General features: G+C 51.7%; 1 protein-coding gene across 1 annotated transcript; it reads left to right on the top strand.

Annotated features, from left to right (window-relative positions):
* Nucleotides 1-1,075: 1,075 nt before the first annotated feature.
* Nucleotides 1,076-27,882, top strand: LOC135887568 (zinc finger protein 771-like). The gene is made up of 2 exons (XM_065415294.1): nt 1,076-1,196; nt 26,846-27,882. The coding sequence occupies exons 1-2, from the start codon at nt 1,076-1,078 to the stop codon at nt 27,880-27,882; spliced, it is 1,158 nt and encodes a 385-aa protein (XP_065271366.1).

Raw genomic sequence — 27,882 nt, 5'->3', positions numbered from 1 at the left:
ACAGCCATCTGACATTAATGAATCCCAGGATATTCTGATATTCTTGTCTCATGTACTGACAAAAACTTTTCAGTCTTTCCACGCGAACAGTGAATATATGAAAATAGCCAAAATGTTAATTAGAATGCTCTCAGCATCTACCGGGATTATATTCCTTGCAGTTCAGGCACAACCCTGGTCTACACTACGAGTTTAGGTCGAATTTAGAAGCATTAGATCAATTTAACCCTGCACCCGTCCACACGACGAAGCCATTTTTGTTGACGTAAAGAGGTCTTAAAATCGATTTCTGTACTCCTCCCCGACGAGGGAATATGTGTTCTGTCTATTGCCCCACCAAAGTTAGGGAATCCCATTACAGCAAAGCCATCCACTATGACCTGCACATTTCCCAGAGTCACTACCCTTGCTAGCAGCAGCTCAGTGATTGCGTTGGCTACTTGGATCACAGCAGCCCCCACAGTAGATTTGCCCACTCCAAATTGATTCCCGACTTATCGGTAGCTGTCGGGCATTGCAAGCTTCCAGAGGGCTATCGCCACTCGCTTGTGAACTGTGAGGGCTGCTCTCATCTTGGTATTCTTGCGCTTCAGGGCAGGGGAAAGCAAGTCACAAAGTTCCATGAAAGTTTCGCAGCCACTGGGAATCCTCCCAGACCTGCAACACTATGCAGTCCCACCAGTGTGTGCTTGTTTCCCGGGCCCAGAATCGGCGTTCCACGGCATGAACCTGCCCCATTACCACCATGATGTCCAAATTGCCAGGGCCCGTGCTTTGAGAGAAGTCTGTGTCCATGTCCTCATCACTCTCGTCACCGCACTGCCGTCGCCTCCTTGCCTGCTTTTGCAGATTCTGGAGCTGCATATACTGCAGGATAATGCGCAAGGTGTTTACAGTGCTCATAACTGCCGCGGTGATCTGAGCAGGCTCCATGCTTGCTGTGGTATGGCGTCTGCAGGAGAGCAGGAGAGCAGAGTGGCAGCGGAAGCGGTCGTTCGGTCATTCAATGACGATGGTTTGCAGCCCTATTGTACCGTCTGCTGCCAGAGCAGGAGAGCAGAGTGGCAGCGGAAGCATGACGATGGTTTGCAGCCCTACTGCACAGTCTGCTGCCAGCAGCACCCAGGACACAACAGCGGCGGCTGAACTGAGCGGGCTGCACGCTTGCCGTGGTATGGCGTCTGCACGGAAAAAAGGTGCGAAATGATTGTCTGCCATTGCTCTCACGGAGGAAGGGCGACTGACAACATGTACCCCAAACCACCCGCGACAATGTTTTTGCCCCATCAGGCAGTGGGAGCTCAACCCAGAATTCCAATGGGTGGCGGAGACTGCGGGAACTGTGGGATAGCTACCCACAGTGCAACACTCCGAAAGTCGACGCTAGCCTCGGTACTGTGGATGCACTCTGCCGACTTAATGCGCTTAGTGGGGACACACACAATCCACTATATAAAATCGCTTCCTAAAAAATCGACTTCTATAAATTCAACCTAATTTCGTAGAATAGACATACCCACAGTTATGCACTATGTAAGCAGGGCATCCAAGGACTATCATGTCCCTTTTTAAGCTTGTCTTTACTTTGGTGTACAAATTTTCTCTTCCATGTCTGTATAGGCCACCAAAGTTTGTATTTGTATTATCTGCTGAGGCCACAACCTTATTTTTGATTCCATACTTATTCATAACATTTATTATCTCAACTGCAATAAGTTCTGACGTCTCTCCTTTAAGTTCAACAAAATCCACAAATTTAGTTTGCACACATGAACTGCCTTCATAAAGCCTTGAAATAGCAAACCAAGGCAGGACACAATTTTACATGTCAGTGATTTGATCCAACAACATCTTTCAGGTTGTCAATTAGATCATCATTTGCCCATGGAGCAAAAACATTTGCAAGTAACTATTGCTTCACACTTTGTCCATGCACACGAGAATTTGGGGTTGCTGAATTTTTTATTTTAAATTTGAAGTACAGTCCATTGACCTGAAACTGTGATTATGTCTAATGGTATGATATGCATATATTCCTTCTTGCAAAGCAAGGTCATACTCAATCTGTGTCGGCTCAACTTTGTGAAAAAAAAATTGGTAACAGAACTTGAACTAGCACATGCTGTAAGAGCAGCTTTATGTTTAGTGGTACCTTCATGTTCTTTTATAGATTTGCTGCCTCTACCTGAAATGGAAAATACTGACTGACATATTGAACATAATATAGATGTTTCTTTTCCGGCTGGTCGTAAATATGGAAAATCCTTTTGAAGCTGGTTATTAAAGCAGAATTTATGCTTTTTTGACAATGCCATTTTCACTTTACACCAGATCTTGAATCTCACATGTGTTCTATGTCATACACCATTCAGTCAGCATCGTAGCTATGGCAACTGCAATAGTGTTGTACCATCTGCCTCTGTGCACCTTCTCCCTTGCAGCAGCAACTCACCCTGTGACAGGGAGTAAAATGGTCTCTAAGAGATGCTCGGGGTCGGTCACTGCCCAACAGGATTCCTTGTATGAGCAAAGGCCAGAGGTTTGGTCCCATAATTCCTGCTTCCCAGACAGAAACCATCCTCAGCCCCTTCAGGGTCCTGTATCCCATTGTCTGTGACCCTGAGTCTGCCAGCCCCATCAATCTGGAGCAGAGCCAGCGCACTCGAGGAGCAAAGTCTCTCTATCCCTCCCCCAAACCACCACCCTTGGGCTAGATTGGAGCTGATGTCCCCTATGGGTGTGTAAAGTCACTAGATAACCCCAACTACCTTTAAAGGGTTTCATGGAATTTCAGGAAGTCGAGAAGAAATGGGACTCATCAGTCCCATTGTACAATGAGACCTCGCCCACCTTGTAGTCCAGGAAAATGCCCACCCATCTGGGCCTCAGGCTCACAGTGAGGGGTCAGTAGAAGGTGAGAGCCTTGTACCCATTCCTCAGCCACACAATGCCATACCTAGTCTCCGGTGATGTTGTGACTGCCTGCTTTGGGGCAGTCCCAGCAAACCCACAAGCCTCACTCAATCTTGTCTCCCATCTCCACCTCCCAGTAATGCCTGATACCCAGTGTAACACAGTATAGAAGAAATGATAACCAGATATATACTAATGTATCCTCACTGCTGTGTCTCCATTGTTACAATCACTAATGCATCACCACTGTTATGAAGTTGCACTAAATCTGCTACAAAGTATGTCATGTAAAGTATCAGTGGAAAAGTTGTAACCTGCTAAGTATGATAACCCTGATATGCATGTATCACTTTTGTATCTGAAGTTATGAATATTGACTTTTTATTTCTATCTCAAACATGTGTTGTGTTCCAGGGTGATGCCCCCAGACAATTTTACATTCAGATTAGCCATCACAGGTTGATGGGCCATGTAAGGACTTGTGATGAGGAATGTGACCTAAAATTCCATCTTTTACCAGTAACTTTCCGTGCTCATGTGACCCTGGACTCCATGTTAGCCAATAACTTTCCAAGCACGTGAGCTGAGCTATAAATTGCAAACTGTGACATCACTGCTTTGTCTTTATTTCTGCTTCTCATCTCTGGATTGCGATCTCCAAGGAAGCTTTGAACAAGGAACTGAATGATCCCCAACCTGCTTGGGTAAAACCAGAGTGACTTTTTACAAGCCAGGAAATACAATATCACTGCTATCCTGATCTATGAACACTGAAAATCACTTGTATGTATCTGATTCCTTAACCATTCAATAACTCTCTTCTTTCCTTTTATTAATAAAATCTTTACTTAGTTTACTAAGGATTGACTGACAGCGTGATATTTGTGTAAGATCTGAGTGTCATGGAGTCACCGGGGTGATGCGCTGGAACCACTCCATACGAAGCCAGTCAGGACTCTGGGGGAGCCTCCTCTCTCTGAGCATACTGTCTCCAGGGCAAGAAGCTTACACAGCTTCTACCTTCCTGGGTCTGACTTTGGAGCATTCAGCATCCCCTTCCACACTATGCACTTCCCACAGTGAGTCTGCCTGGATGGGGCTCCTGGGGAAGCCATAGGGCCCTGCACCCCAACTTTGCAGTCATATGTCATTCAGACAGCAGGTAAAACATAAGTTTTATTAGATGACAGGAACACAGCATAGGACAGAACTTGTTAGCACAGAAATCAGTGACTTTCAGCCAAGTCCATCTTAAATAAATAAAGATATCCTATCTCCTAGAACTAGAAGGGACCTTGAAAGGTCATTGAGTCCAGCCCCCTGCCTTTACTAGGCAGGACCAAGTACTGATTTTGCTCCAGATACCTAAGTGGCCCCCTCAAGGATTGAACTCACAACCCTGGGTTTAGTAGGCCAGTGCTCAAACCACTGAGCTATGCCTCCCCCTGTACCGCAAGCCAGCCCAGACTGACTTGCTTCCAGCTACCTGGCCCCTGCCCTGCCTGTTGCTCATCCTCCGGCCTTTGTCTCGCTTCCCGGGCCAAGAGTCTTTCTCAATACTTTAAATGACTGCTTCTTGGAGCAGCTGGTACGGGAACCCACAAGGGGAGAGGCAACTCTCGATTTAATCCTGAGTAGAGCGCAGGAGCTGGTCCAAGAGGTAACTATAACAGGACCGCTTGGAAAGAGTGACCATAACATAGTAACATTTAACATCCCTGTGGTGGGAAGAACATCTCAACAGCCCAACACTGTGGCATTTAATTTCAAAAAGGGGAACTATGCAAAAATGAGGGGGTTAGTTAAACAGAAATTAAAAGGTACAGTGACTAAAGTGAAATCCCTGCAAACGGCATGGATGTTTTTTAAAGACACCATAATAGAGGCCCAACTTAAATGTATACCCCAAATTAGGAAACACAGTAAAAGAACTAAAAAAGAGCCACCGTGGCTTACCAACCATATAAAACAAGCAGTGAGAGATAAAAAGGCATCTTTTAAAAAGTGGAAGTCAAATCCTAGTGAGGTAAATAGAAAGGAGCATAAACACTGCCAAATTAAGTGTAAAAATGTAATAAGAAAAGCCAAAGAGGAGTTTGAAGAGGCTAGCCAAAAACTCCAAAGGTAATAACAAAATGTTTTTTTAGGTATATCAGAAGCAGGCAGGGCCGGCTCTAGGCACCAGCAAAGCAAGCAGTTGCTTGGGGTGGCAAATTTGCAGGGGCGCAAGAATCCAGCCTGGGAGCTGAGAACCAACAGTGGGCCCTGGGAGCTGTAGTTCCTTGGTTAGCTCCCTGCCTATAGAGCCGGCCCTGGAGCAGGGAAAGAACTACATTTCCCAGCATTCCCTTGGCCGCAATTAACAGGAAAGGGAGGGGGAAGGAGTATGGAACTGAAACCTCATGCAGCAGCTTGCTGTGAATGGTAGGGACAGAGCCAGCTCTAGGTTTTTTCCGCCCCCGACCTCAGCCCTGGGCTCCCCCCTGCAGGGCCGGCTTTAGGAAGTGCGGGGCCCAATTCGAACATTTTTGGCAGGGCCCTGGCAGGGATGACTAACAAAAAAAAAAAAAACCCTGTAAAAAAAAAACCCTTTCATTTCTTCCATGTATTATTTACTTTCCATAACTATATAAATAATAAAATTATATATTATGTACATTGCGTCATATATGCTGTTGATGGGTTATTAATGAGCTCCGTTTCACATGTGTGGGTCCCTGCCACTCCCTAGGGGTGTGCTAGGGTGACCAGATGTCCCGATTTTATAGGGACAGTCCCGATTTTGGGGTCTTTTTCTTATATAGGATCCTATTACTCCCCACCCCCATCCCGATTTTTCACACTTGCTGTCTGGTCACCCTAATGGTGTGCACATCTGTGGGTCCCAGCTGCTCCCTGCCCCCCTCATTGAAGCAGGAGTGCAGGGTTACTGCCCTGGGAACTGCAGGGCACCAGTGGACATGGGGCTGGCTGGAGGCAGGGCAGGGACTGACTGGAGGTAGGGTCTGGTTGCAGGCAGGGCAAGGGGTGCGGGGCTGGCTGGAGACAGGGGTGTGTGGGGCAGGCTGGCTGGCTTCAGGCAGGGCCACAGTGGGGTGCGGCATGGGTTGGCAGGGCTGGAGACAGAGGAGTGCGGGACTGGCTGGCTTCAGGCAGGGGGGTGCGGCAGAGGTTGGCTGGAGACAGGGCAGGGGGTGCGGGGCTGGCTACAGGCAGGGCAGGGGGTGCAGGGCTGGTGCGGGCAGGGGTGTGTGTGGGGCTGGCTGGCTTCGGGCAGGGCCATAGGGGTGTGTGGCAGGGGTTGGCTGGAGACAGGGCAGAGGGTGCCGTAGAGGCTGGCTGCGGGCAGGGGGTGCAGGGCTGGCTGCAGGCAGGGCAGGGGGTCGGGGCTGGTGCGGGCAGGGCAGGCGGGCGGGGCTGGTGCGGGCAGGACAGGGGGTGCCGAGCTGGAGGTAGGGCAGGGGGTGAAACACGGGCTGGCTGTGGGCAGGGGGTGCAGGGCTGGCTGCAGGCAGGGCAGGGGGGGCTGGTGCGGTCAAGACAGGGGGTGCAGGGCTGGTGCGGGCAGGGGGTGCGGGGCTGGAGGTAGGGCAGGGGGTGCAGCAGGGGCTGGCTGCGGGCAGGGGGTCGGGGCTGGTGCGGGCAGGGCAGGGGGTCGGGGCTGGTGTGGGCAGGGCAGGGGGGGCGGGGCTGGTGCGGGCAGGACAGGGGGTGCCGAGCTGGAGGTAGGGCAGGGGGTGAAACACGGGCTGGCTGTGGGCAGGGGGTGCAGGGCTGGCTGCAGGCAGGGCAGGGGGGGCTGGTGCGGTCAAGACAGGGGGTGCAGGGCTGGTGCGGGCAGGGGGTGCGGGGCTGGAGGTAGGGCAGGGGGTGCAGCAGGGGCTGGCTGCGGGCAGGGGGTGCAGGGCTGGCTGGAGACAGGGGCTGGCTGTGGGCAGGGCAGGGGGTACAGGGCTGGTGCGGGCAGAGGGTGCAGCAGAGGCAGCTGAAGCCCCAGCCCTTTAAATAGCCCCCGAGCCCCCCGCTATCCCAGGGCTCTGGGGGCTATTTAAAGGGCCCGGGGCTCCCCTGCTTCTACCGCCCCGGCCCTTTAAATAGCCACGGGAGCCCTGGGGAAGTGGCGGGGCTCTGGCGGCTATTTAAAGGGCCGGGGCGGTAGAGGCAGCGGGAGCCCCGGACTTTTTAAATAGCCCCCAGAGCCCTGCAGCCCTACCCCAGGGCTCCAGCAGTGGGGCTCTGGTGGCAATTTAAAGGGCCTGGGCCCTTTAAATTGCTCCCTGGGGAAGCTGGGCCACCCCGGTACGGCGCACCGGCTCTTGCCAGTACGCCGTACCGGGGCTTGGGCGCGGGGCCCTCTTTGGCACGGGGCCCGATTCAGGGGAATTGGTTGAATCGGCCTAAAGCCGGCCCTGCCCCCCTGCACCCCTGTGTTGCCCCAGCTTTGGCCCCCACCTGCACCCCCCTGCTGCCCCAGCCCTGGGCTCTCCCCCCACCCGCACCTCCTGCCGCCCCAGCCCTGGGCTCTCCCCCCCCACACCCACACCCCCTGCCGCCCCAGCCCTGGGCTCTCCCCCCACACCCGCACCTCCTGCCACCCCAGCCCTGGGCTCTCCCCCCCGCCCGCATCCCCTGCTGCCCCAGCCCTGGGCTCTCCCCACACCCGCACCTCCTGCCGCCCCAGCCCTGGGCTCTCCCCCAAAGAAAGAATTGGGTGGACTAAATGGACAGTGCACCTCTCTATCTGAAGCCTAGTAAGAGAGATCCCACTAGAATTTAAAATGAAAAGTAAGGGAGGGGAGGCTCTACTAGGACCTGGGCAGCTTTAGATACAGTACCAGGCACACAGGAGGATTTACACTTCTGAGCCATGGAAGCAGAAATTGACTTTTCTTTTCCAGATTTAGCTAATATTCAGAAAGGGAATCCAGCACCTGCCTTCCAGATTTGAACACCCTCAAGCTCAATTTGGGCAGCTGTTACTTCATTTCTCCCAAATCAAATATACCGATCCACTGTAACTTGCTGTAGAAAAAGTAGAATAAATTGAGCAAGAAATGCTTCCCAGTGGTTATTAGGACTGGAATTGCTATTTTCAACAGCCATTGCTTTTTTTTTTTTTTTTTTTAGTTTTAGTTTTATTTGTTTAAAAGGAAGACAGTAATATTGCATTGGCAACTTCCCCATAGAAACAAAGAATGGAACAAAAGAATAATAAAGGCACCTCAACTTTTCCTCATTTATGTAGGACAGTCTTATAATATGCATCCAGATATCCTTCAATCACACAAGCTGAAAATTGTTCCACTTTACTGCAGTTCTGTAACCATATGGGAACCAATCCTGTCTTTGTTCTGTGCACATCCAAAATTCCTGCTGAATGACCCACCCTGGGAGCAAGTTACCAGTGACCCAGGGCTGGGGCGGCAGGAGGGTGCAGTTGTGGGGGGGGAGGGAGAGAGAGCCCAGGGCTGCGGGGGTGGGGAGGCAGCCAAAATTTTTTTTGCTTGGGGCAGCAAAAAACCTAGACCCGGCCCTGGAAGCAGGAAGCCTGCTAAACAACCAGTGGGGCCCCTGGATGATCGAGATACAAAAGGAGCTCTTAAAGATGATAAAGTCATTGCAGAGAAACTAAATGCATTCTTTGCTTCAGTCTTCACGGCTGAGGATGTTAGGGAGATTGCCAAACGTGAGCCGGCTTTTGTAGGTGACAAATCTGAGGAACTGTCACAGATTGAAGTGTCACTAGAGGAGGTTTTGGAATTAATTGATAAACTTAACATTAACAAGTCACCGGGACCAGATGGCATTCACCCAAGAGTTCTGAAAGAACTCAAATGTGAAGTTGCGGAACTATTAACTAGGGTTTGTAACCTGTCCTTTAAATCGGCTTCTGTACCCAATGACTGGAAGATAGCTAATGTAATGCCAATATTTAAAGAGGGCTCTAGAGGTGATCCCGGCAATTACAGACCGGTAAGTCTAATGTTAGGACCGAGCAAATTAGTTGAAACAATAGTAAAGAATAAAATTGTCAGACACCTAGAAGAACATAAATTGTTGGGCAAAAGTCAACATGGTTTCTGTAAAGGGAAATCGTGTCTTACTAATCTATTAGAGTTCTTTGAAGGGGTCAACAAACATGTGGACAAGGGGGATCCAGTGGACATAGTGTACTTAGATTTCCAGAAAGCCTTTGACAAGGTCCCTCACCAAAGGCTCTTATGTAAATTAAGTTGTCATGGGATAAAAGGGAAGGTCCTTTCATGGATTGAGAACTGGTTAAAAGACAGGGAACAAAGGGGAATAAATGGTAAATTCTCAGAATGGAGAGGGGTAATTAGTGGTGTTCCCCAAGGATCAGTCCTAGGACCAATCCTATTCAACTTATTTATAAATGATCTGGAGAAAGGGGTAAAAAGTGAGGTGGCAAAGTTTGCAGACGATACTAAACTGCTCAAGATAGTTAAGACCAAAGCAGACTGAAGAACTTCAAAAAGATCTCACAAAACTAAGTGATTGGGCAACAAAATGGCAAATGAAATTTAATGTGGATAAATGTAAAGTAATGCACATTGGGAAAAATAACCCCAAATATACATACAATATGATGAGGGCTAATTTAGCTACAACGAATCAGGAAAAAGATCTTGGAGTCATTGTGGATAGTTCTCTGAAGACGTCCACGCAGTGTGCAGAGGCAGTCAAAAAAGGAAACAGGATGCTAGGAATCATTAAAAAGGGGATAGAGAATAAGACAAAGAATATATTATTGCCCTTATATAAATTGATGGTATGCCCACATCTTGAATACTGCATACAGATGTGGTCTCTTTATCTTAAAAAAGATATACTGGCATTGGAAAAGATTCAGAGAAGGGCAACTAAAATGATTAGGGGTTTGGAACGGGTCCCATATAAGGAGAGATTAAAGAGGCTAGGACTTTTCAGCTTGGAAAAGAGGAGACTAAGGGGAGGGATATGATAGAGGTATATAAAATCATGAGTGATGTGGAGAAAGTAGATAAGGAAAAGTTATTTACTTACTCCCATAATACAAGAACTAGGGGCCACCAAATTAAATTAATGGGCAGCAGGTTTAAAACAAATAAAAGGAAGTTCTTCTTCTCACAGCATACAGTCAACTTGTGGGACTCCTTGCCTGAGGAGGTTGTGAAGGCTAGGACTATAACAGCGTTTAAAAGAGAACTGGATAAATTCATGGCGGTTAAGTCCATTAATGGCTATTAGCCAGGATGTGTAAGGAATGGTGTCCCTAGCCTCTGTTTGTCAGATGATGGAGATGGATGGCAGGAGAGAGATCACTTGATCATTACCTGTTAGGTTCACTCCCTCTGGGGCACCTGGCATTGGCCACTGTCAGTAGACAGGATACTAGGCTAGATGGACCTTTGGTCTGACCCAGTACGGCCATTCTTATGTTTTTATGTTAAGAGTCACCTGGTCGCATCCCCCTCCTGGGTCTCAGATTACGAAGGGGCAGCCAAAGCATCCATGCAGGCAGCTGGAGCAGCCCCCGCAAAAGTCACACACCCATATTCCCACCACCTAGACATTGGTGCAATACACAGGGAAACTGAGGCACACAGCATTCATGCAAACAGTAAGACTCACATAGGTTCACATACAACATAACAAGGGAAAATCCCCACTTCGTCACACTGAGATACATATTAACATGGGGGTAAGTGTCTGATCCTTTGGGATTGGTAGAACCTCATGTATGGTGAATTGGGTTTTCAGTAACCTCTCATCATAAAGTCCAGGTGTCTGGATGGTGAGAAGTCCTGGATTGCCTATGGGGGACTGTGTTTTGGCTGGTTCTTGACACAAAAGCTTGCTTTTGTTACTGGTTTGGTAAATCTAATTATAGAAATAGCCACCAGTTTTGGGGTATATCTGCTCTAATTTATCAGTCTGCCCTAAGTTTGGCATTCTCGGCTGTGGCCCACTTTAGGCACTGTGACACCCAGCATGATGCGGCCATAGTCAGATCTCTCAGGATTGTCAGGCAGGTTCTGCCATGTGTGTATGAGTCTCTTGATTTTCTGATCTTCAGACAGGATGAGCCAGGATTTGCTGTGTCCAAATCCAGAGTCATATCCACTGGGGGTTCAGAGTCTGAACTGGTGCAAGGAATCTGCCATTATCATCTTCTTACCATGAGTGATTTATTGGCTCATTTTGCATTGAGTCATTCCTGGGATAACAGGGGATCCTGGGAGTGGCAATGGGAGAAGTGGTGTTCTGGGGTGGTGGTGGCAATGGGGACTAGCGCTCTGGGGCACCAGTAATGTGGGACTGGAACTCCCAGTGGCTGGGAGCCACATTGCCCCGCCCTCTCCAGATCTTTGACTGGCTCTGTGCAGGGTGAGTGCAGAGTTTGTCCCCAGCAGGGGTCCTGCGGCATGGTGGGCTTGGAAGGGATGTGCAGTAGCTCAAACCCCAGGAGGGATTTTGTCCAACCCATCTAGAAGTGCCCCCTGGGGAACCGTGGCCAGCACACTCCAGCTGTCTCATCTTTGGGGGGGCCCTAGCATCCTTCCCATGCAGGCCAGCTATTCCACTGGCTTGGGGGGGCAGAATTAATGTGTGTCATCCCCCCCTCCCCACACACACAAACACACACACACACACACACACACACACGCACCTAAGAGCTAGGATGGCCTTTTCTGCACCTTCCAATCAGGATCCCTGTGTTCAGGGCCGGCTCCAGGCACCAGCCTACCAAGCATGTGCTTGGGGCGGCACCTGGAGGGGGGCGGCGCTCAGGCCCGAGAGCGGGGCCGCGACTGGGCTCGCCGCCCTCCCCCCGGTGCTCTGGCCGCCGGGGAGAGCGGGGCCCTGGCCGGGCTCACCGCCCTCCCCCTGGCGCTCTGGCCACCGGGGAGAGCGGAGCCGCGGCGGGCTCGCCGCCCTCCTGCCGGCGCTTCGGCTGGCCGGGGAGAGCAAGCCCGCGGCCGGGCTCGCCGCCCTCCTCCCGGCACTCCCCGCCGGGGGGCGGCGGGAGGCTTTTTTGCCTGGGGCGGCAAAAAAGCCAGAGCCGGCCCTGCCTGTGTTAGACCCTCCCCTCATGGGAGCCCAAGAGGGCAGTGGTTAGTCTCCAGGTGTATGTCCCCTTCAGGGAACAGTTCCTCCCCCTCCCAACTTGTCTGTCTCCTGCATGGCTGGCAGGACGTGGATTAAGAACATAAAAAGGGCCATACTGGGTCAGATCCATGGTCCATCTGGCACTGGACACTGTCATGATGGAATGAACAGAACAGGGCAATTATTGAGTGATCCATCCCTCTCGTCCATTCCCAGCTTCTGGTAGTCAGAGGTTTAGGGACTCCCAGAACATGGGGTTGCATTCCTGCCCGTCTTGGCTAATAGCCATTGATGGACCTATCTTCCATGAACTTATTTAGTTCTTTTTTGAGCCCCGTTATACTTTTGGCCTTCACAACATACCCTGGCAATAAGTTCCGCAGGTTGACTGTGCATTGTGTGAAGAAATACTTCCTTTTGTTTGTTTTAAACCTGCTGTGTATTAATTTCATTGGGTGACCCCTGGTTCTTGTGTTGTGTGAAGGGGTAAATAACATTTCCCTATTCACTTTCTCCAACCATTCATGATTTTATAGACCTTTAATATATCTCTCCTTAGTCATCTCTTTTCTAAACCGAACAGTCTTTTTTCCCCTCTCTCCTCATACGGAGGTTGTTCCATACCCCTAATCATTTTTGTTGCCCTTCTCCATACTTTTCCCAATTCTAATATATCTTTTTTTTGAGGTGGGGTGACCAGATCTGCATGCAGTATTCAAGATGTAGGTGTACCATGGATTTATAGAGTGATGTTATGATATTTTCTGTCTTATCATCTATGCCTTTCCTAATGGTTCCTAACATTCTGTTAGCTTTTTTGACTGCTGCTGCACATTGAGCAGATGTTTTCAGAGAACTACCCATGATTCACATCCCTGGCTCAGGGCTTGAGTCTCTCCAGCTACTTCCTGCCCCGACCCCAATTTTCTTCTTACTCAGGGGCTGTGCAGTTATTATTGTTCCTATACCAGTGGGGCCATTAGCTCTCACCAGTGGCGTAGCCAGCTTCTAAGAGGAGGGGGAGCAAACCAAAAAAGGCGCCCCCCTTGGCTCCTCCTCTGGCCATGCCCCCCTTGGCTGGCTCCTCCTCCGGCCGCACCGCCCACCCCCTGCTCCTCTGGCCCTGCCGTGCCACCCCCGCGGCCCCCCTCCCTCGCTCCTCTGGCAGCGGCTGCTGGCCGCCATGCTGTGCCCCCCCGCTCCTCAGGCTGCGCCCGCCATCCCCCCGTGGCTGCCGGCCGCCAGCCTGCGCCCCCCCTGCTCCTCCGGCCGCGGCAGCCATCCGCATGCTGCGCCCCCCCGCTCCTCCGGCCGCGCCCCCCCGCTCCTCCGGCTGCGCGCCCGCTGCTCACCCATGACTGCGGCCTGCGGGCGGCCAGCCTGCGCCCCCCCCCCCCCCCGCTCCTCCGGCCACGGCTTCGGGCCGCATGCTGCGCCCCCCTGCTCCTCTGGCTGCGCGCCTGCCGCCCCCGCATGGCTGCCGGCCGCGTTGCGGGTGGCCAGCCTGCGCCCCTCCTCGCTCCTCCGGCCGCAGTTGGAAAGGCGCCACTTTGGGCAAATTTGCTGAGGGGAAGCGGCTGCTTCCCCTGCACCCCGCTAGCTACGCTACTGGCTCTCACCCCCTGGTCATGTTTTATCTCTACCAGGATGGGAAATTTCCAGGGATTGACTCTCCCTCTAGGGTGTGGAGTCACCAAAGGCCCAATCCATTGCCAACAGGCATCAGTGATAGTGGGCTTGCCCCCATTATCTGCATGTTCTTGGGCTCTTCTGAGTCCAGAAACCAAACCAGAGTGAGAGCAAGTGAGATTCCTGCTGAAAATCCCCATGCAGCAAGCGCCAGCACTGGGAGCCATGGGCCCTGCCCTGCATCTTGGCATGGGAAGCACTTGGGGTGAGCGAGGGACCAGCCCATGTCACTGCAGCATGAAGAAGGAGATTGATCCCTGATTCAGGCTGTTCCTGAGCAAGGGGCCCTGAGCAGTGCTGACCCTTCCCCAGTGCCATGGGCCTTGCTGCAGGCCAGGTCAGAGGCTGTGCAGGGAAATGCCAGCTGTATGCAATGGGTTGCTACATCCACTTAACCATTAACTCCCAAGTATCCCTGTGCCACCATCTACAGCTGCCCTGGGTGCCACATTTATGAACTGTGGTACATTTGCAGTGTGAGTGCCACCGCTTGAAGCGTGGGTGGGTGTTAGTGTGAGAACATAAGGGGGTTTCCAGTGGGGGGAAATAGACCACCCTGCTCTGGAAGGCAATGGGCCCAGTCCCCAGGACTGTATTAACCTTTTGTGGGACTGGTGCCAAACATATTTGTGGGCCCCCATGGGGGGCAATGGAGCATGGTGCGGGTGGGGTGGGGGTCGGTCCCTGGAGCGAGGGGCCATCCAGGGGCAATGGGGCATGGCAGGGGCGGCCATGCTCTGCCCAGCCCAGTGCGAGGGCACTATTTACAAAACAGCAGTTGCCAGACGCACAATGGCCTGCCTGGCCCTGTGCTGCCAGCATGCCCCTTCCCCTAGGGGGTGGGCCCATGCTGCACCACACAGCCCACACACACACACACACACACACACACACACACACACACACCAGAGCTGTAACAAGGAATTTTTGCGCCCGAGGCAAGGGCCGGCTCCAGGCTCTTCGGTGGCAATTCGGCGGCGAGTCCCGCAGTCCCTCTTGGAGGGAAGGGCCCGCCGCTGAATTGCTGCCGAAGAATGAATGAAGCGGCGGTGGCAATTCGGCGGCAGGTCCTTCCCTCTGAGAGTGACTGAGGGACCCGCCGCCGAATTGCCGCCAAAGAGCGGCTTTTTTTTTTTGTCCTCCGCCCCGCTTGGGCGGTAGAGCTGCGCCCCTCCACTTTGCGTGCCCGAGACAAGTGCCTCACTCGCCTTGCCCTTGTTACGGCAACGACACACACACACAACACTGGAACACCCCTTCAATTCCCTATGGCCAGAGCCCGCCTGGACCTGCTATGCCCAGCAACCCTCCCCAGACCCTGACACAAATGCACAGCACCCCCCACAGAACCCCCACTCCCTAGTACCCCAACACACACAGATCCTCCCTGCCCCTTCACAGCCCAGCACCCCCGCAAGAGACCCACTTCCCCATGCCCTGCCTCCCGGCCACACTCACTGGCCCTGCTGAAAGGCAACTGTATCTGCTGAGCAGAGCTGGCAGTGCAGCCAGGGCTGGTCCCAGCTTGGGGAATTGCTCTGGCCCCTCAGGAGTGACACAATCAACCAGGCCAGGGTCCAGCCAAGCTCCTCACACTGTCCCCCCTGCAACTGGCTGAGACTGGCCAGGCTTATGCACCAGTCCCAGGCAGGTCAGCTCTGGGGAGACAGGTGGGGCCCCATGGGTGGTGAGAAGCAGAGACTGCCTGGAGTCAGAGGTGCACTGGGGTCTGGCCAGGAGGCAAAGAGAAGCCAGCGGGTGAGGCAAGGGGCAGAGAGGAGCTCTTGGCTGGCTGGCTGGCTGGCAGACAGGCAGACCGAGAGGAGCAAGTGGTAGGCGAGGTGGGGGGAGCCAGCGAGCTGGCAGGATCTCAGGGAGCAGTGCAAGCAGAGCAGGCCGGGGCCCCTTCTGAGCATGGGCCCGGCTCCATGGAACCACTGGTGCCATTGTAAACCTGGTACTGCCAGTCTGGGCAGCATGGCCCAAGGGCAATGAGGGGAGAGGTTCCTGTTGGAGTTCTTATGGTTGTCTGTGTGGAGCAAGCATCATTGGCATAGCTATTCTGCAGTAGCTTTCGATGTGGGTGTGATTATTTCATTCCAGAAGAGTTACCGGTACTCTGTTTTGGAATAGTGCCCCTGGGGGATTAGTGCAGGGTAAAATACACATCTGTAGCTCGTATCAAGTGCTTGGGGGACCCAGTGTCAACACCAGCTTTTGTAAATCAGGTCACTTACAAATCAGGACAGGTACTATCAGGTACAAAAGTGTAATGACGACAAGACCGTGAGCTTGTCAGAGGCCCGGTGAACTGCCATTAAAGGTGACTGGGTGGGGTTACAGTCTATGTTCGTGAAACCTAGGAGGAGATGAGGCTTCCTAGGATTCAAGCCAATCTCTAGCCAATTTATAGTATAGGCATTCCCTCAGGCTGCTAAGAGCATCTGGCGGAGCTGTTTGTAAACACTCCTGACAAAAACAGTGGGGACAGAGAACCAACCCTGCCAGTCTCATGGTTGGCTGTAATAACTCCCCTGCGTATCCTTCCCCTAGGGTCACTTTATACCCATTGGGGGCGCTATTTCACCTCATGTCAAAGACTCCCCCCAACCTTCTCCTCCGTACAATTCCTGGCTCCAAATACTCATCTTTCTCCACAATCATCCCTGCTGGGAAAGAAAGGAAAACACAAGAGGATTCACCATGGAGCTTGGGGTGTTTAACAGCAGCCATTGATAAGGGAACAGCTAACAGCTTCTGTCAGACTGTGGGGAGCTCTCCTGCAGGAGCCCCCCTCTCCTCCCACAGGTGCTGCAGACTCTGATGGGTTTTCTCCTGGGGCAGGTAAGGGATGTCGGGGCTGAGCTGGGCTGAGCGTTTTTAGCAGACACCAAAATCCAGCCTGGCTAGAGGCAGACCCTGTCTGAGCCCTTTGCACAGTGAGAGGCACAGTGCCCTGCATGTGGGGATCACCTGGGCCAGAGCTGTGAATCTGAGCAAAGTCTGCCCCAGAACCATCCCCCTGAGCTGCAGCCGAGCCCCACACTCAGGCAAGGTGTGATTCTGCTCCAGGCGGTGTCGGACGCACCCAGGAGTGTGAGTGCAGTGCACCCCTGACAGTGTAGTCCCACACGCTGATAGCGATTCCTTACCTGGTAATTCTGGGTGGCCTCCTCCATGGGGAGCACAGTGTGTGTGGTGAGCATGGACTCCCTGCACGCCAGGTAGGTGGGGGGCCGATACTCCTTGCAGAACAGTTTCAGAGCCTCCTGGTGTCTCACACATTCTCTCCCCATCAGCCTCATTCACTGCCTGCAGCCCCAGTCCTTTCACTAACTTGACTGTGTTCCCCAGCTCCCTGTTGGGCTGCAGGTCTCTCTGCTGGGTGGTATCTCTGCACTGGGGGCAGGAGCAGTTTGGCTCTGACTCCCCCCAGCACTGGCTGATGTGTCCACAGTCAATAACCACCAGATCTTTGAAATTCTCCCAGCAGACACAGTACATCTCTTTGGCATGAATGCACAAAAGAAGTCAGTGTTGTGAATTACAGGTGCCTGAGTGGGGAAAAATCACTGTGATACACAAAGCCTACGATAAGTTCCTCAGCGCCTGTGCACTGAGTGGGGAGAGATAGGTGCCTTGGATTATATCTACACTGCGGTTGAGAGTGAGCATCTCAGCCCGGCTAGAGCAACTCAGGCCAGCAGGCCTGGAGCTAGCACACTAAAAATAACAGTGTGGACAATGTGGCAGCCTGGCCTCTCAAGCCCACCTGGCCCCGTCAGTCTGAGCTTGGATAGCTAAGGCCGAAACCTGCACCAGAGCCGTCATGGCCACACTGTGATTTTTAGCTCAATCCCAGCTAGTACGACTGCGTCCACGTGGGCTGGAAGACTCACGCCCAGCTGCAGGGTGTACATATCATATCCAATAAACTGCTTCTGGCATATAGAGGTTACTCAATGGCGTATGGGGGTTTGTGTTTAATGCATCTCAAATTTCACTTCAGCCTCCAGATCTGAGCAATTACAATTATGAAAAGATGCCGAAAACTTTAACAATCCCCCCTAAAGCCTGTGTCACTGAATTTGGCAAGGACAAATTTCACGTTGATGACAATGTGCTGTTCTGTACAGGATGCAGCAAGGCTGCAGATTACAAATCACAATGCTATTAATTGTATTTTATTATAATGATTGATGGCACTGGTAGGCTTCGAACCTTGCTTAAAAACTGTAAATATATCAATAAAACATTGTGCTCAACCGATACCTATATATATTGTGGCTAGGGAAACTGAAGTTCAGTGTTTCATTTTATTAGCAGAAAAACGGATTTTTAAATCCGATCATTTTGTTGTTGTTTTTTATCATGGGAAACTAGGACCGCTGGTTTAGGGTGACCAGATGTCCCTATTTTATAGGGGACAGTCCTGATATTTGGGGCTTTGTCTTATATAGGTGCCTATTACCCCCTGCCCACACCCTGTGCCAATTTTTCACACTTGCTGTCTGGTCACCCTACCATTGTTTACTATTACAGATTTAAAAGTCACTATCATTGAACAAAAAAACTTCAGAAACAGACTTCAAAGAGAAACAGCAGAACTAAAATTCATTTGCAAATTCAACACCATTAATCTGGGCTTGAATAGGGACTGGGAGTGGCTGGCTCATTACAGAAGCAGCTTTTCCTCTCCTGGAATTGACACCTCCTCATCTATTATTGGGAGTGGACTACATCCACCCTGATTGAATTGGCCCTGTCAACACTGGTTCTCCACTTGCGAAGTAACTCCCTGCTCTCCATGTGTCAGTATATAATGCCTGCATCTGTAACTTTCACTCTATGCATCCGAAGAAGTGAGGTTTTTACTCATGAAAGCTTATGCCCAAATAAATCTGTTAGTCTTTAAGGTGCCACCAGACTCCTTGTTGTTTTTGTAGATACAGACTAACACGGCTACCCCCTGATACTTGACACCATGCAAGGCACTAAATTTAGCCGTATGGAGTGGAAATCCATCAACCTCAACAAAAAACTTGCACAGATACAGACAGACATCATCTTCCGCTCCAAATGCAAACAGATGGACATCATACCAAAAGGACTGAAGGTAAAAAATCCATTGCAATCAACATACTACACTGACTATGGTGAGAGACTGTGCCACACACTCTCAAAGAAACTGAGGAACCACCTGATCAGCATCCTGTACAGCAGACAGGAGAAGATCAAGAATGAGCTCTCAGAACTGGAGACTCTCATACAATACCAACCTTCCACACAAACTTCCACGTGCCTGGACTTTACAAAAATGAGACAAGCCATTTACAATGCACACTTCACTTCTCTACAGAGGAAAAAGGACAGTAAGCTATCTAAACTAATACCTGCCACAGGGGGCTACAACAATGGTACCCTCAACTCATCTAACAACATTGTCAATCTTTCCAACCACACACTCAGCCCAGCAGAAGAGTCTGTCCTATCTCGGGGACTCTCTTTCTGTCCCACCATCCCCACGAACACGATACAGTTCTGCGGTGATCTGGAAGCCTACTTTCATCGTCTCCGACTCAAGGAATATTTTCAACGCACCACTGAACAGTGCACTGACCCACAGGAACCCTCCTACCAACACTACAAGAAGAAGAACTCTGCGTGGACTCCTCCTGACGGTCGAAATGACAGACTGGACCTCTACATAGAGTGTTTCCGCAGACGTGCACAGGCTGAAATAGTGGACAAACAACATCACTTGTCCCATAACCTCAGCCGTACAGAACGCAATGCCATCCACAGCCTCAGAAACAACTCTGACATTATCATCAAAGGGGCTGACAAAGGAGGTGCTGTAGTCATAATGAACAGGTCAGATTATGAACAGGAGGCTGCCAGGCAACTCTCCAAGACCACATTCTACAGGCCACTATCCTCTGATCCCACTGAGGAATACCAAAAGAAACTACACCATCTGCTCAAGAAACTCCCAGCTACAGTACGGGAACAAATCTACATGGACACACCCCCAGAGCCCCGACCAGGGGTAGTCTATCTGCTACCCAAGATCCATAAACCCGGAAACCCTGGATGCCCCATCATCTCAGGCATTGGCACTCTTACAGCAGGATTATCTGGCTATTTGGACTCTCTCCTCAGACCCTACGCTACCAGCACTCCCAGCTATCTTCGAGACACCACCGACTTCCTGAGGAAACTACAATGCATTGATGTTCTTCCTGAAAACACCATCCTGGCCACCATGGATGTAGAAGCACTTTATACCAATATTCCACATGAGGATGGACTACAAGCTGTCAGGAACAGTATCCCCGATGAGGCCACAGCAAGCCTGGTGGCTGAGCTTTGCGACTTTGTCCTCACCCACAACCACTTCAGATTTGGGGACAACTTATACCTTCAAGTCAGTGGCACTGCTATGGGTACCCGCATGGCCCCACAGTATGCCAACATTTTTATGGCTGACTTAGAACAATGCTTCCTCAGCTCTCGTCCCCTAGTGCCCCTCCTCTACTTGCGCTACATTGATGACATCTTCATCATATGGACCCACGGAAAGGAGGCCCTTGAAGAATTCCACCTGGACTTCAACAATTTCCACCCCACCATCAACCTCAGCCTGGACCAGTCCACACAAGAGATCCACTTCCTGGACACTACAGTGCAAATAAGTGATGGTCACATAAACACCACCCTATACCGGAAACCTACTGACCGCTATACGTACCTACATGCCTCCAGCTTCCATCCAAGACACATCACACGATCCATTGTCCACAGCCAAGACCTAAGATACAACCGAATTTGCTCCAACCCCTCAGACAGAGACAAACACCTACAAGATCTTTATCAAGCATTCGTAAAACTACAATACCCACCTGGGGAAGTGAGGAAACAGATTGACAGAGCAAGACGGGTACCCAGAAATCACCTACTACAGGACAGGCCCAACAAGGACAATAACAGAACACCACTGGCCATCACATACAGCCCCCAGCTAAAACCTCTCCAGCGCATTATCCACGATCTACAACCTATCCTGGAAAATGATCCCTCACTCTCACAGACCTTGGGAGGCAGGCCAGTCCTCGCTTACAGACAACCCCCCAACCTGAAGCAAATACTCACCAGCAACTACACACCACACCACAGAAACACCAACCCAGGAACCTATCCCTGTAGCAAACCTCGTTGCCTACTCTGTCCCCATATCTACTCTGGCAACAGCATCAGAGGACCCAACCACATCAGCCACACCATCAAGGGCTCATTCACCTGCACATCCACTAATGTTATATATGCCATCATGTGCCAGCAATGCCCCTCTGCCATGTACATTGGCCAAACCGGACAGTCCCTCCGCAAAAGAATAAATGGACACAAATCGGACATCAGGAATGGTAACATACATAAGCCAGTAAGTGAACACTTCAATCTCCCTGGTCATTCTATTACAGATTTAAAAGTCACTATCATTGAACAAAAAAACTTCAGAAACAGACTTCAAAGAGAAACAGCAGAACTAAAATTAATTTGCAAATTCAACACCATTAATCTGGGCTTGAATAGGGACAGGGAGTGGCTGGCTCATTACAGAAGCAGCTTTTCCTCTCCTGGAATTGACACCTCCTCATCTATTATTGGGAGTGGACTACATCCACCCTGATTGAATTGGCCCTGTCAACACTGGTTCTCCACTTGCGAAGTAACTCCCTTCTCTCCATGTGTCAGTATATAATGCCTGCATCTGTAACTTTCACTCTATGCATCTGAAGAAGTGAGGTTTTTACTCACGAAAGCTTATACCCAAATAAATCTGTTAGTCTTTAAGGTGCCACCAGACTCCTTGTTGTTTTTGTAGATACAGACTAACACGGCTACCCCCTGATACTTTCCTACCATTGTTATTACCTACTAAACTGGAACCCCATCCCCTGAACCAGCCAGCCCCCCCCCCCCCCCCCACCCTGGGGCTGGATCGGAGCTGGTGCCCCATAGAGGGGAAAGGCTCCCGGTCCCAAGCAATGTAGTGTCCCAGTCTTGCTCCCTGTTGATGCCTCCGCATATGCAGCGTCCCTCAGTGGGGGCTCACGCTGCTCTACGCCGTGCTGGCCTGGCCCTGCCATGTGCTGAGCGCTAGAGGGCTCCAGGTGATCCTTTGTCTCTTTCTTGTTCCCTGCTTAGCTTCCCGGCTCAGAGCCTGTTGCTGCACCGCCTCCATTGTGCGCCGGGAGCCCGGGCCGAGCCGAGTCGAGTCGAGCCGCTGCTGCTTCCCAGCAGGGTGTGTATGTGGGGAGAGCCCTTCCCTAGCGCTCCTCTGTGCCCAGCCGGGGGGACTTTCTCCGGGGGCTGGAATCAGCCCCTGGGGCAGCCCCTGGCTCTGCCGACACCAGCCCCTGAGCCGGAGCCTGCAGGTGAGGGGAGAGACCCGGGGGAAAGGGCTGGGGCCGGGCAGGAAAGTGACTCTGCACCGTCGGCGCCTCCTCGCCCCAGCTCCGCTCCCGGGGGGGGCGGGGGTCTGCGAGTCCCAGAGCTGCTGCCCCCCCTGACCCCCCCAGGCTCTGACCCCCTGAGCGCCTGCAGGAGCCGAGCCAGCTCCGGAAGTTTATAACACCAACGCCTCTGTATGTGTGTGTCCATTTGTGTGTGTGTTTCTCTTTGTCATTCGACTGCCTGGAAGCAGCCCCTTGGGCTCTAGTTAATCTAAAATAAGGTGGGTTTGGGGAATAATCCGATTGTTGTTTAAAACGAGCTCTGCTATTCAGATGCATGACTGGGGAGTTTATTAATGAGCCATACATTAGCTCTTTAATATGTGTACAGCAAAGCTCAGTCTGTCAGGTAATAATAATTACTAATTGTTCACATTACTCAATGCATTAAGGTCCTTGCTTGGAAGGCACCAAAGAAATGCAACATGTTATTTAATTAACAAACTGGAGCTAATTTCAGTGCCTGCAGTTTTATTGGACAATCTGCTTGTTTGTTTTCCTGTTAATTTTATGTAATGAAGACAGAAGAGTCAGACACCGAAGTCAGAATTGCAGAAGGGCAGTTTGTGCTGGGTAGGGTAGCCAGGGCCTATCCAGCAGCACAGGCCTTTGTCTGAGAAGAGAGGTTTTGGAAAGGGGGTGAGGTTCGTTTGGGGATGAGGGAGCTTGTGTTGTTTGTTGAACATGAAGTCACTGTGCTTCTTGGTAGTTTTGATATGTGATGGCTTTAATCCTGCGCAGGCCCTGCAAGTGTCTGAGCAGCCATTAACGGTGCAAACTGTGCCCTTTTAGTGTGTGCCCCCCCATTTTGCACACAGTTATTTTGCATGGGCAGATGGCATTTGTGCACCCATGCTAAAATAGTGAACTTGTGTCAAAAAACCCAAACCACCCACCTAGGTACAAGCCTCTGGGGTTCTGTTCTGAGGCATGAGAGAGGAGTGACGCCATGGTCAGAGCAGGAGTGGGAGAGAGGACTCCTGGTTTCTGTTGCTGGTTCTGGTGGTAGGGTGACCAGACAGCAAATATGAAAAATCAGGACGGGGGACGGGGGTAATAAGAGCCTATATAAGAAAAAGACCCAAAAATCGGGACTGTCCCTATAAAATCATAGAATCATAGAATATCAGGGTTGGAAGGGACCTCAGGAGGTCATCTAGTCCAACCCCCTGCTCAAAGCAGGACCAATTCCCAACTAAATCATCCCAGCCAGGGCTTTGTCAAGCCTGACCTTAAAAACCTCTAAGGAAGGAGATTCCACCATCTCCCTAGGTAACCCATTCCAGTGCTTCACCACCCTCCTAGTGAAAAAGTTTTTCCTAATATCCAATCTAAACCTCCCCCACTGCAACTTGAGACCATTACTCCTTGTTCTGTCATCAGGTACCACTGAGAACAGTCTAGATCCATCCTCTTTGGAACCCCCTTTCAGGTAGTTGAAAGCAGCTATCAAATCCCCCCTCATTCTTCTCTTCTGCAGACTAAACAATCCCAGTTCCCTCAGCCTCTCCTCATAAGTCATGTGCTCCAGCCCCCTAATCATTTTTGTTGCCCTCCGCTGGACTCTTTCCAATTTTTCCACATCCTTCTTGTAGTGTGGGGCCCAAAACTGGACACAGTACTCCAGATGAGGCCTCACCAATGTCGAATAGAGGGGAATGATCACGTCCCTCCATCTGCTGGCAATGCCCCTACTTATACAGCCCAAAATGCCATTAGCCTTCTTGGCAACAAGGGCACACTGTTGACTCATATCTAGCTTCTGATCCACTGTAACCCCTAGGTCCTTTTCTGCAGAACTGCTTCCTAGCCATTCGGTCCCTAGTCTGTAACAGTGCATGGGATTCTTCCGTCCTAAGTGCAGGACTCTGCACTTGTCCTTGTTGAACCTCATCAGGTTTCTTTTGGCCCAATCCTCTAATTTGTCTAGGTCCCTCTGTATCCTATCCCTACCCTCCAGCGTATCTACCACTCCTCCCAGTTTAGTGTCATCTGCAAACTTGCTGAGAGTGCAGTCCACGCCATCCTCCAGGTCATTAATGAAGATATTGAACAAAACCGGCCCCAGGACCGACCCCTGGGGCACTCCACTTGAAACCGGCTGCCAGCTAGACATGGAGCCGTTGATCACTACCCGTTGAGCCTGACGATCTAGCCAGCTTTCTATCCACCTTATAGTCCATCCATCCATCCCATACTTCTTTAACTTGGTGGCAAGAGTACTGTGGGAGACGGTATCAAAAGCTTTGCTAAAGTCAAGGAATAACACATCCACTGCTTTCTCCTCATCCACAGAGTCAGTTATCTCCTCATAGAAGGCAATTAGGTTAGTCAGGCATGACTTGCCCTTGGTGAATCCATGCTGACTGTTCCTGATCACTTTCCTCTCCTCTAAGTGTTTCATAATTGATTCCTTGAGGACCTGCTCCATGATTTTTCCAGGGACTGAGGTGAGGCTGACTGGCCTGTAGTTCCCCGGATCCTCCTTCTTCCCTTTTTTAAAGATGGGCACTACATTAGCCTTTTTCCAGTCATCCGGGACCTCCCCCGATCGCCATGAGTTTTCAAAGATAATGGCCAATGGCTCTGCAATCACATCCGCCAAATCGGGACATCTGGTCACCCTATCTGATGGGGGAGTATGATTCTGTTTCTGGGGGAAGAATGAGGTCTAGAGGTCAGAGCAGAGGGGTTGGGAGTCAGGACTCCTGTGTGTCATAGAGTTTAAAGGCAGATGGGGCCATTAGATCATCTGCTCTGAGCTCTTGTCTAACACAGGCCAGAGACTCTCACCCAGCTTCTATCTCCGGTTTTGTCACTAACTGGTTGTGCAGCCTGGGGGACGTCACTTTACTTCCGGGGGGGGGGGGGGGGGGTCACTTCTGCCCTCTGCAAAAGGAAGATCCTCATTATTTTGCGATATTGCTGCTGATGGCGAGATAAATAGGCAAATAAAAGGCAGTGCCTTTGCCCCAAGGACAAGGTGCCTGAGTGCTGGGGACAAACCCCAGGGCAGGGGTGTGGGTCTGAAGGGGCAGGAGAATGAGAGCTAGAACAGTGAGGCATAGGGATGGATGATTCTGCATTGTGAGGGTAAACTTCCCCCAAATCTACCATTGTCCTTCCTCCTGTTTATTCCCCTTCATCCTTCTTTGTCCCAGTTCCCTGGGCATGGTAGCTTTCCACACCTGCTGGGCATGGCTGTCAATGGTCCAGCACTTCCCCCCCAGTGGGAGTGGGCACATGCATGTGCTGACCCTATCCCTGTGCCTGCCTCCTGCAGCCCAGCAGCTTGGAGCTCCTCTCAGGAGCCTGCGCTTTGGAATCCCGGCCTCAGTGACTATGTCCACACTGTGGTAAAACACCCGCGGCTGGCCCGGCTCAGCTGGTTTGGACTCATGGGCTGTGGATCTCTCAAAATGCAGTGTAGACATTAATGCTCGGGCTGGAGCCCCAGGCTCTGGGACCCTCCCACCTCACAGGGTCTTACAGCCCAGGCTCCAGCCCCAACCTGAACATATACACTGCACAATTGTACAGCCCTGCAGCCTGAGCTGCGTGAGCCCCAGTCAGCTGACATGGGCCAGCCACAGGGATTTTATTCAGTGTAGACACACCCAGCAACACCCCCAAGCTAAACCTGCCCTGTGTGGAGACCGGGTTTCCTTTGATTCGTTCTGAATTTACCACCTTTCCGTTGCATTTACCATCCCCTTGCTCTGGTGTTAGACAGCGTGAACAGCAGCCCCTGATCTACCGTGTTTATATCACGTCATACCTCCAAGGATGTTTTGAAAGTGCTTTCAGAGCTTTGGCTCAAGCTGCTATAGGGGTGAATAATCATTAGATGACAGAAACATAGTTATTTCCCTCCCTTTCTGAACATCGAGCTCCTGTCTCAATCTCTCCCAGTAGCGACTGCCTTCGGGGTCCAGTTTTCTGTAACATTGTGTCTTCTGTTCCCTGCACTTACAGGGGTGGGGTGAAGGAACTATCTGGTCTTTACTATCTCTGCTAGGGTGACACCTGCCGCCAGTACAGAAAGGGGCTGGGTTTAAATTCAGGAGTTTATTTTGTCTAATAATTATTAGAGAAATATGTAGTCAATTATGGTCTCATTTGTTTTTTTCCACGGAGCAGGATTTCTGCTTCCCCAATGCAAAGTGATCTCACTGATGGATGGAGGGGAGGATCCCCAGGTCCCCAGTCTCCAGGGCTCTGAGGAACAGGAGATCCCAAGGAGCACCCGCACAGGTGAGGAATCGGCTAAGCTGGTTCAGAAACGGTCAGCAAGTGAAGGAAAACATCTGGGGTTCCCACCAGGTGCCATATCCTCATGGCAGATGTCACTCACAGCTTCCCACCCACCCTGACGCTTGGCAGTAGCTCGCTTCCCACCAGCCTCCTTCCTCTGATTGCTTGGGTGGAATGTGGAGGAAGAATTGTTCCCCTCCTGTCTCTGCTCTGGGGAGGGGATTACGGGATTCAGCTCCTGATGGTTTGGTCTCCCCCCAGTTATTTGGTTTTGTTCAGCCCTTTCCCATTCCCCATCTGAGGTTCCCTCCTCCCTGGCACAGGGCCTGACTCCTGTCTGGATTCTCTCTCTGGCCCAGCAGGTGATAGGACGGTGAGTGAGACCAAGGAGGAGAACCCTCAGCAGGAAGTTCCTGAGCAAGTGGAACCGCAGGGGGCGCTGTCGGGAGATGCTGAAAGGAACATTTCCCAGAATCCTGGGCAGGGAGAAGCCCATGAGAGTCAGCAGGGAAACCAACTGGAGGAGAGACGGGGTGAATCCGCACACCATGTGGGAGCTCTCAAGCACAGCATGGGTGGTAGGACGCTGCCCGTAGGCGAGAACCAGAGCACCTGCACTGAATGTGGGAAGCAGTTCAGCCGGAGCTCGTATCTGGCGCAGCACCAACGGGTGCACACGGGGGAGCGTCCCTATGCCTGCGCCACCTGCGGGAAGAGCTTTGCTGTCAGCTCTGCCCTGCTCCGGCACCAGCGCACTCACACAGGTGAGCGGCCCTACCAGTGCCCCGACTGCCAGTGCAGCTTCAGCCGCAGCTCCCACTTGACGCGGCACCAGCGCTGCCACACACAGGAGGGGCCCTGCCATGGGGTTGACTTGCCGGGTGAGCGCCCCTTCGCCTGCCTGGACTGCTGGCGGACATTCAGCCAGAGCTCGGACCTGGTGCAGCACCAGCGGGTGCACACGGGCGAGCGCCCCTATGCCTGCACCGACTGTGGGAAGATCTTTGGCCGCAGCTCACACCTGCGGCAGCACCGGCGCACACATACTGGGGAGCGCCCCTACGCCTGCCAGGATTGTGGGCGCTGCTTCAGCGATGGCTCCTACCTCATCAAGCACCAGCGCACCCACACTGGCGAGAAGCCCTACACCTGCTCTGACTGCGGCAAGGGTTTCAGCGTCAGCTCCCAGCTGGTTCGGCACCGGCGCGTCCACACTGGGGAGCGGCCCTACGCCTGCTGGGACTGCGGGAAAAGTTTCAGCCAGGGCACAGACCTGGCCACCCACCAGCGGTCCCACACGGGTGAGCGCCCCTACACCTGCCCTGACTGCGGGAAGGGCTTCAGCGACAGCTCCTCCCGCATCCGACACCACCGGCTGCACATCCAGGATGCCCCGTGA

Source organism: Emys orbicularis, chromosome 13, assembly GCF_028017835.1.
Source record: "Emys orbicularis isolate rEmyOrb1 chromosome 13, rEmyOrb1.hap1, whole genome shotgun sequence".
NCBI classification, from domain to species: Eukaryota; Metazoa; Chordata; order Testudines; family Emydidae; genus Emys; species Emys orbicularis.
Note: the sequence above shows the minus strand (reverse complement) of the source record. Positions and strands in the feature narration are given on the sequence as shown.

What these genes read in the sequence shown, in the direction of transcription:
- LOC135887568 (XM_065415294.1), top strand. Translation starts at nt 1,076, where the DNA reads ATGACGATGGTTTGCAGCCCTACTGCACAGTCTGCTGCCAGCAGCACC. An exon ending in GGCGTCTGCACGGAAAAAAG is followed by an intron (nt 1,197 to 26,845) that starts GTGCGAAATGAT and finishes CTGGCCCAGCAG; the next exon opens with GTGATAGGACGGTGAGTGAG.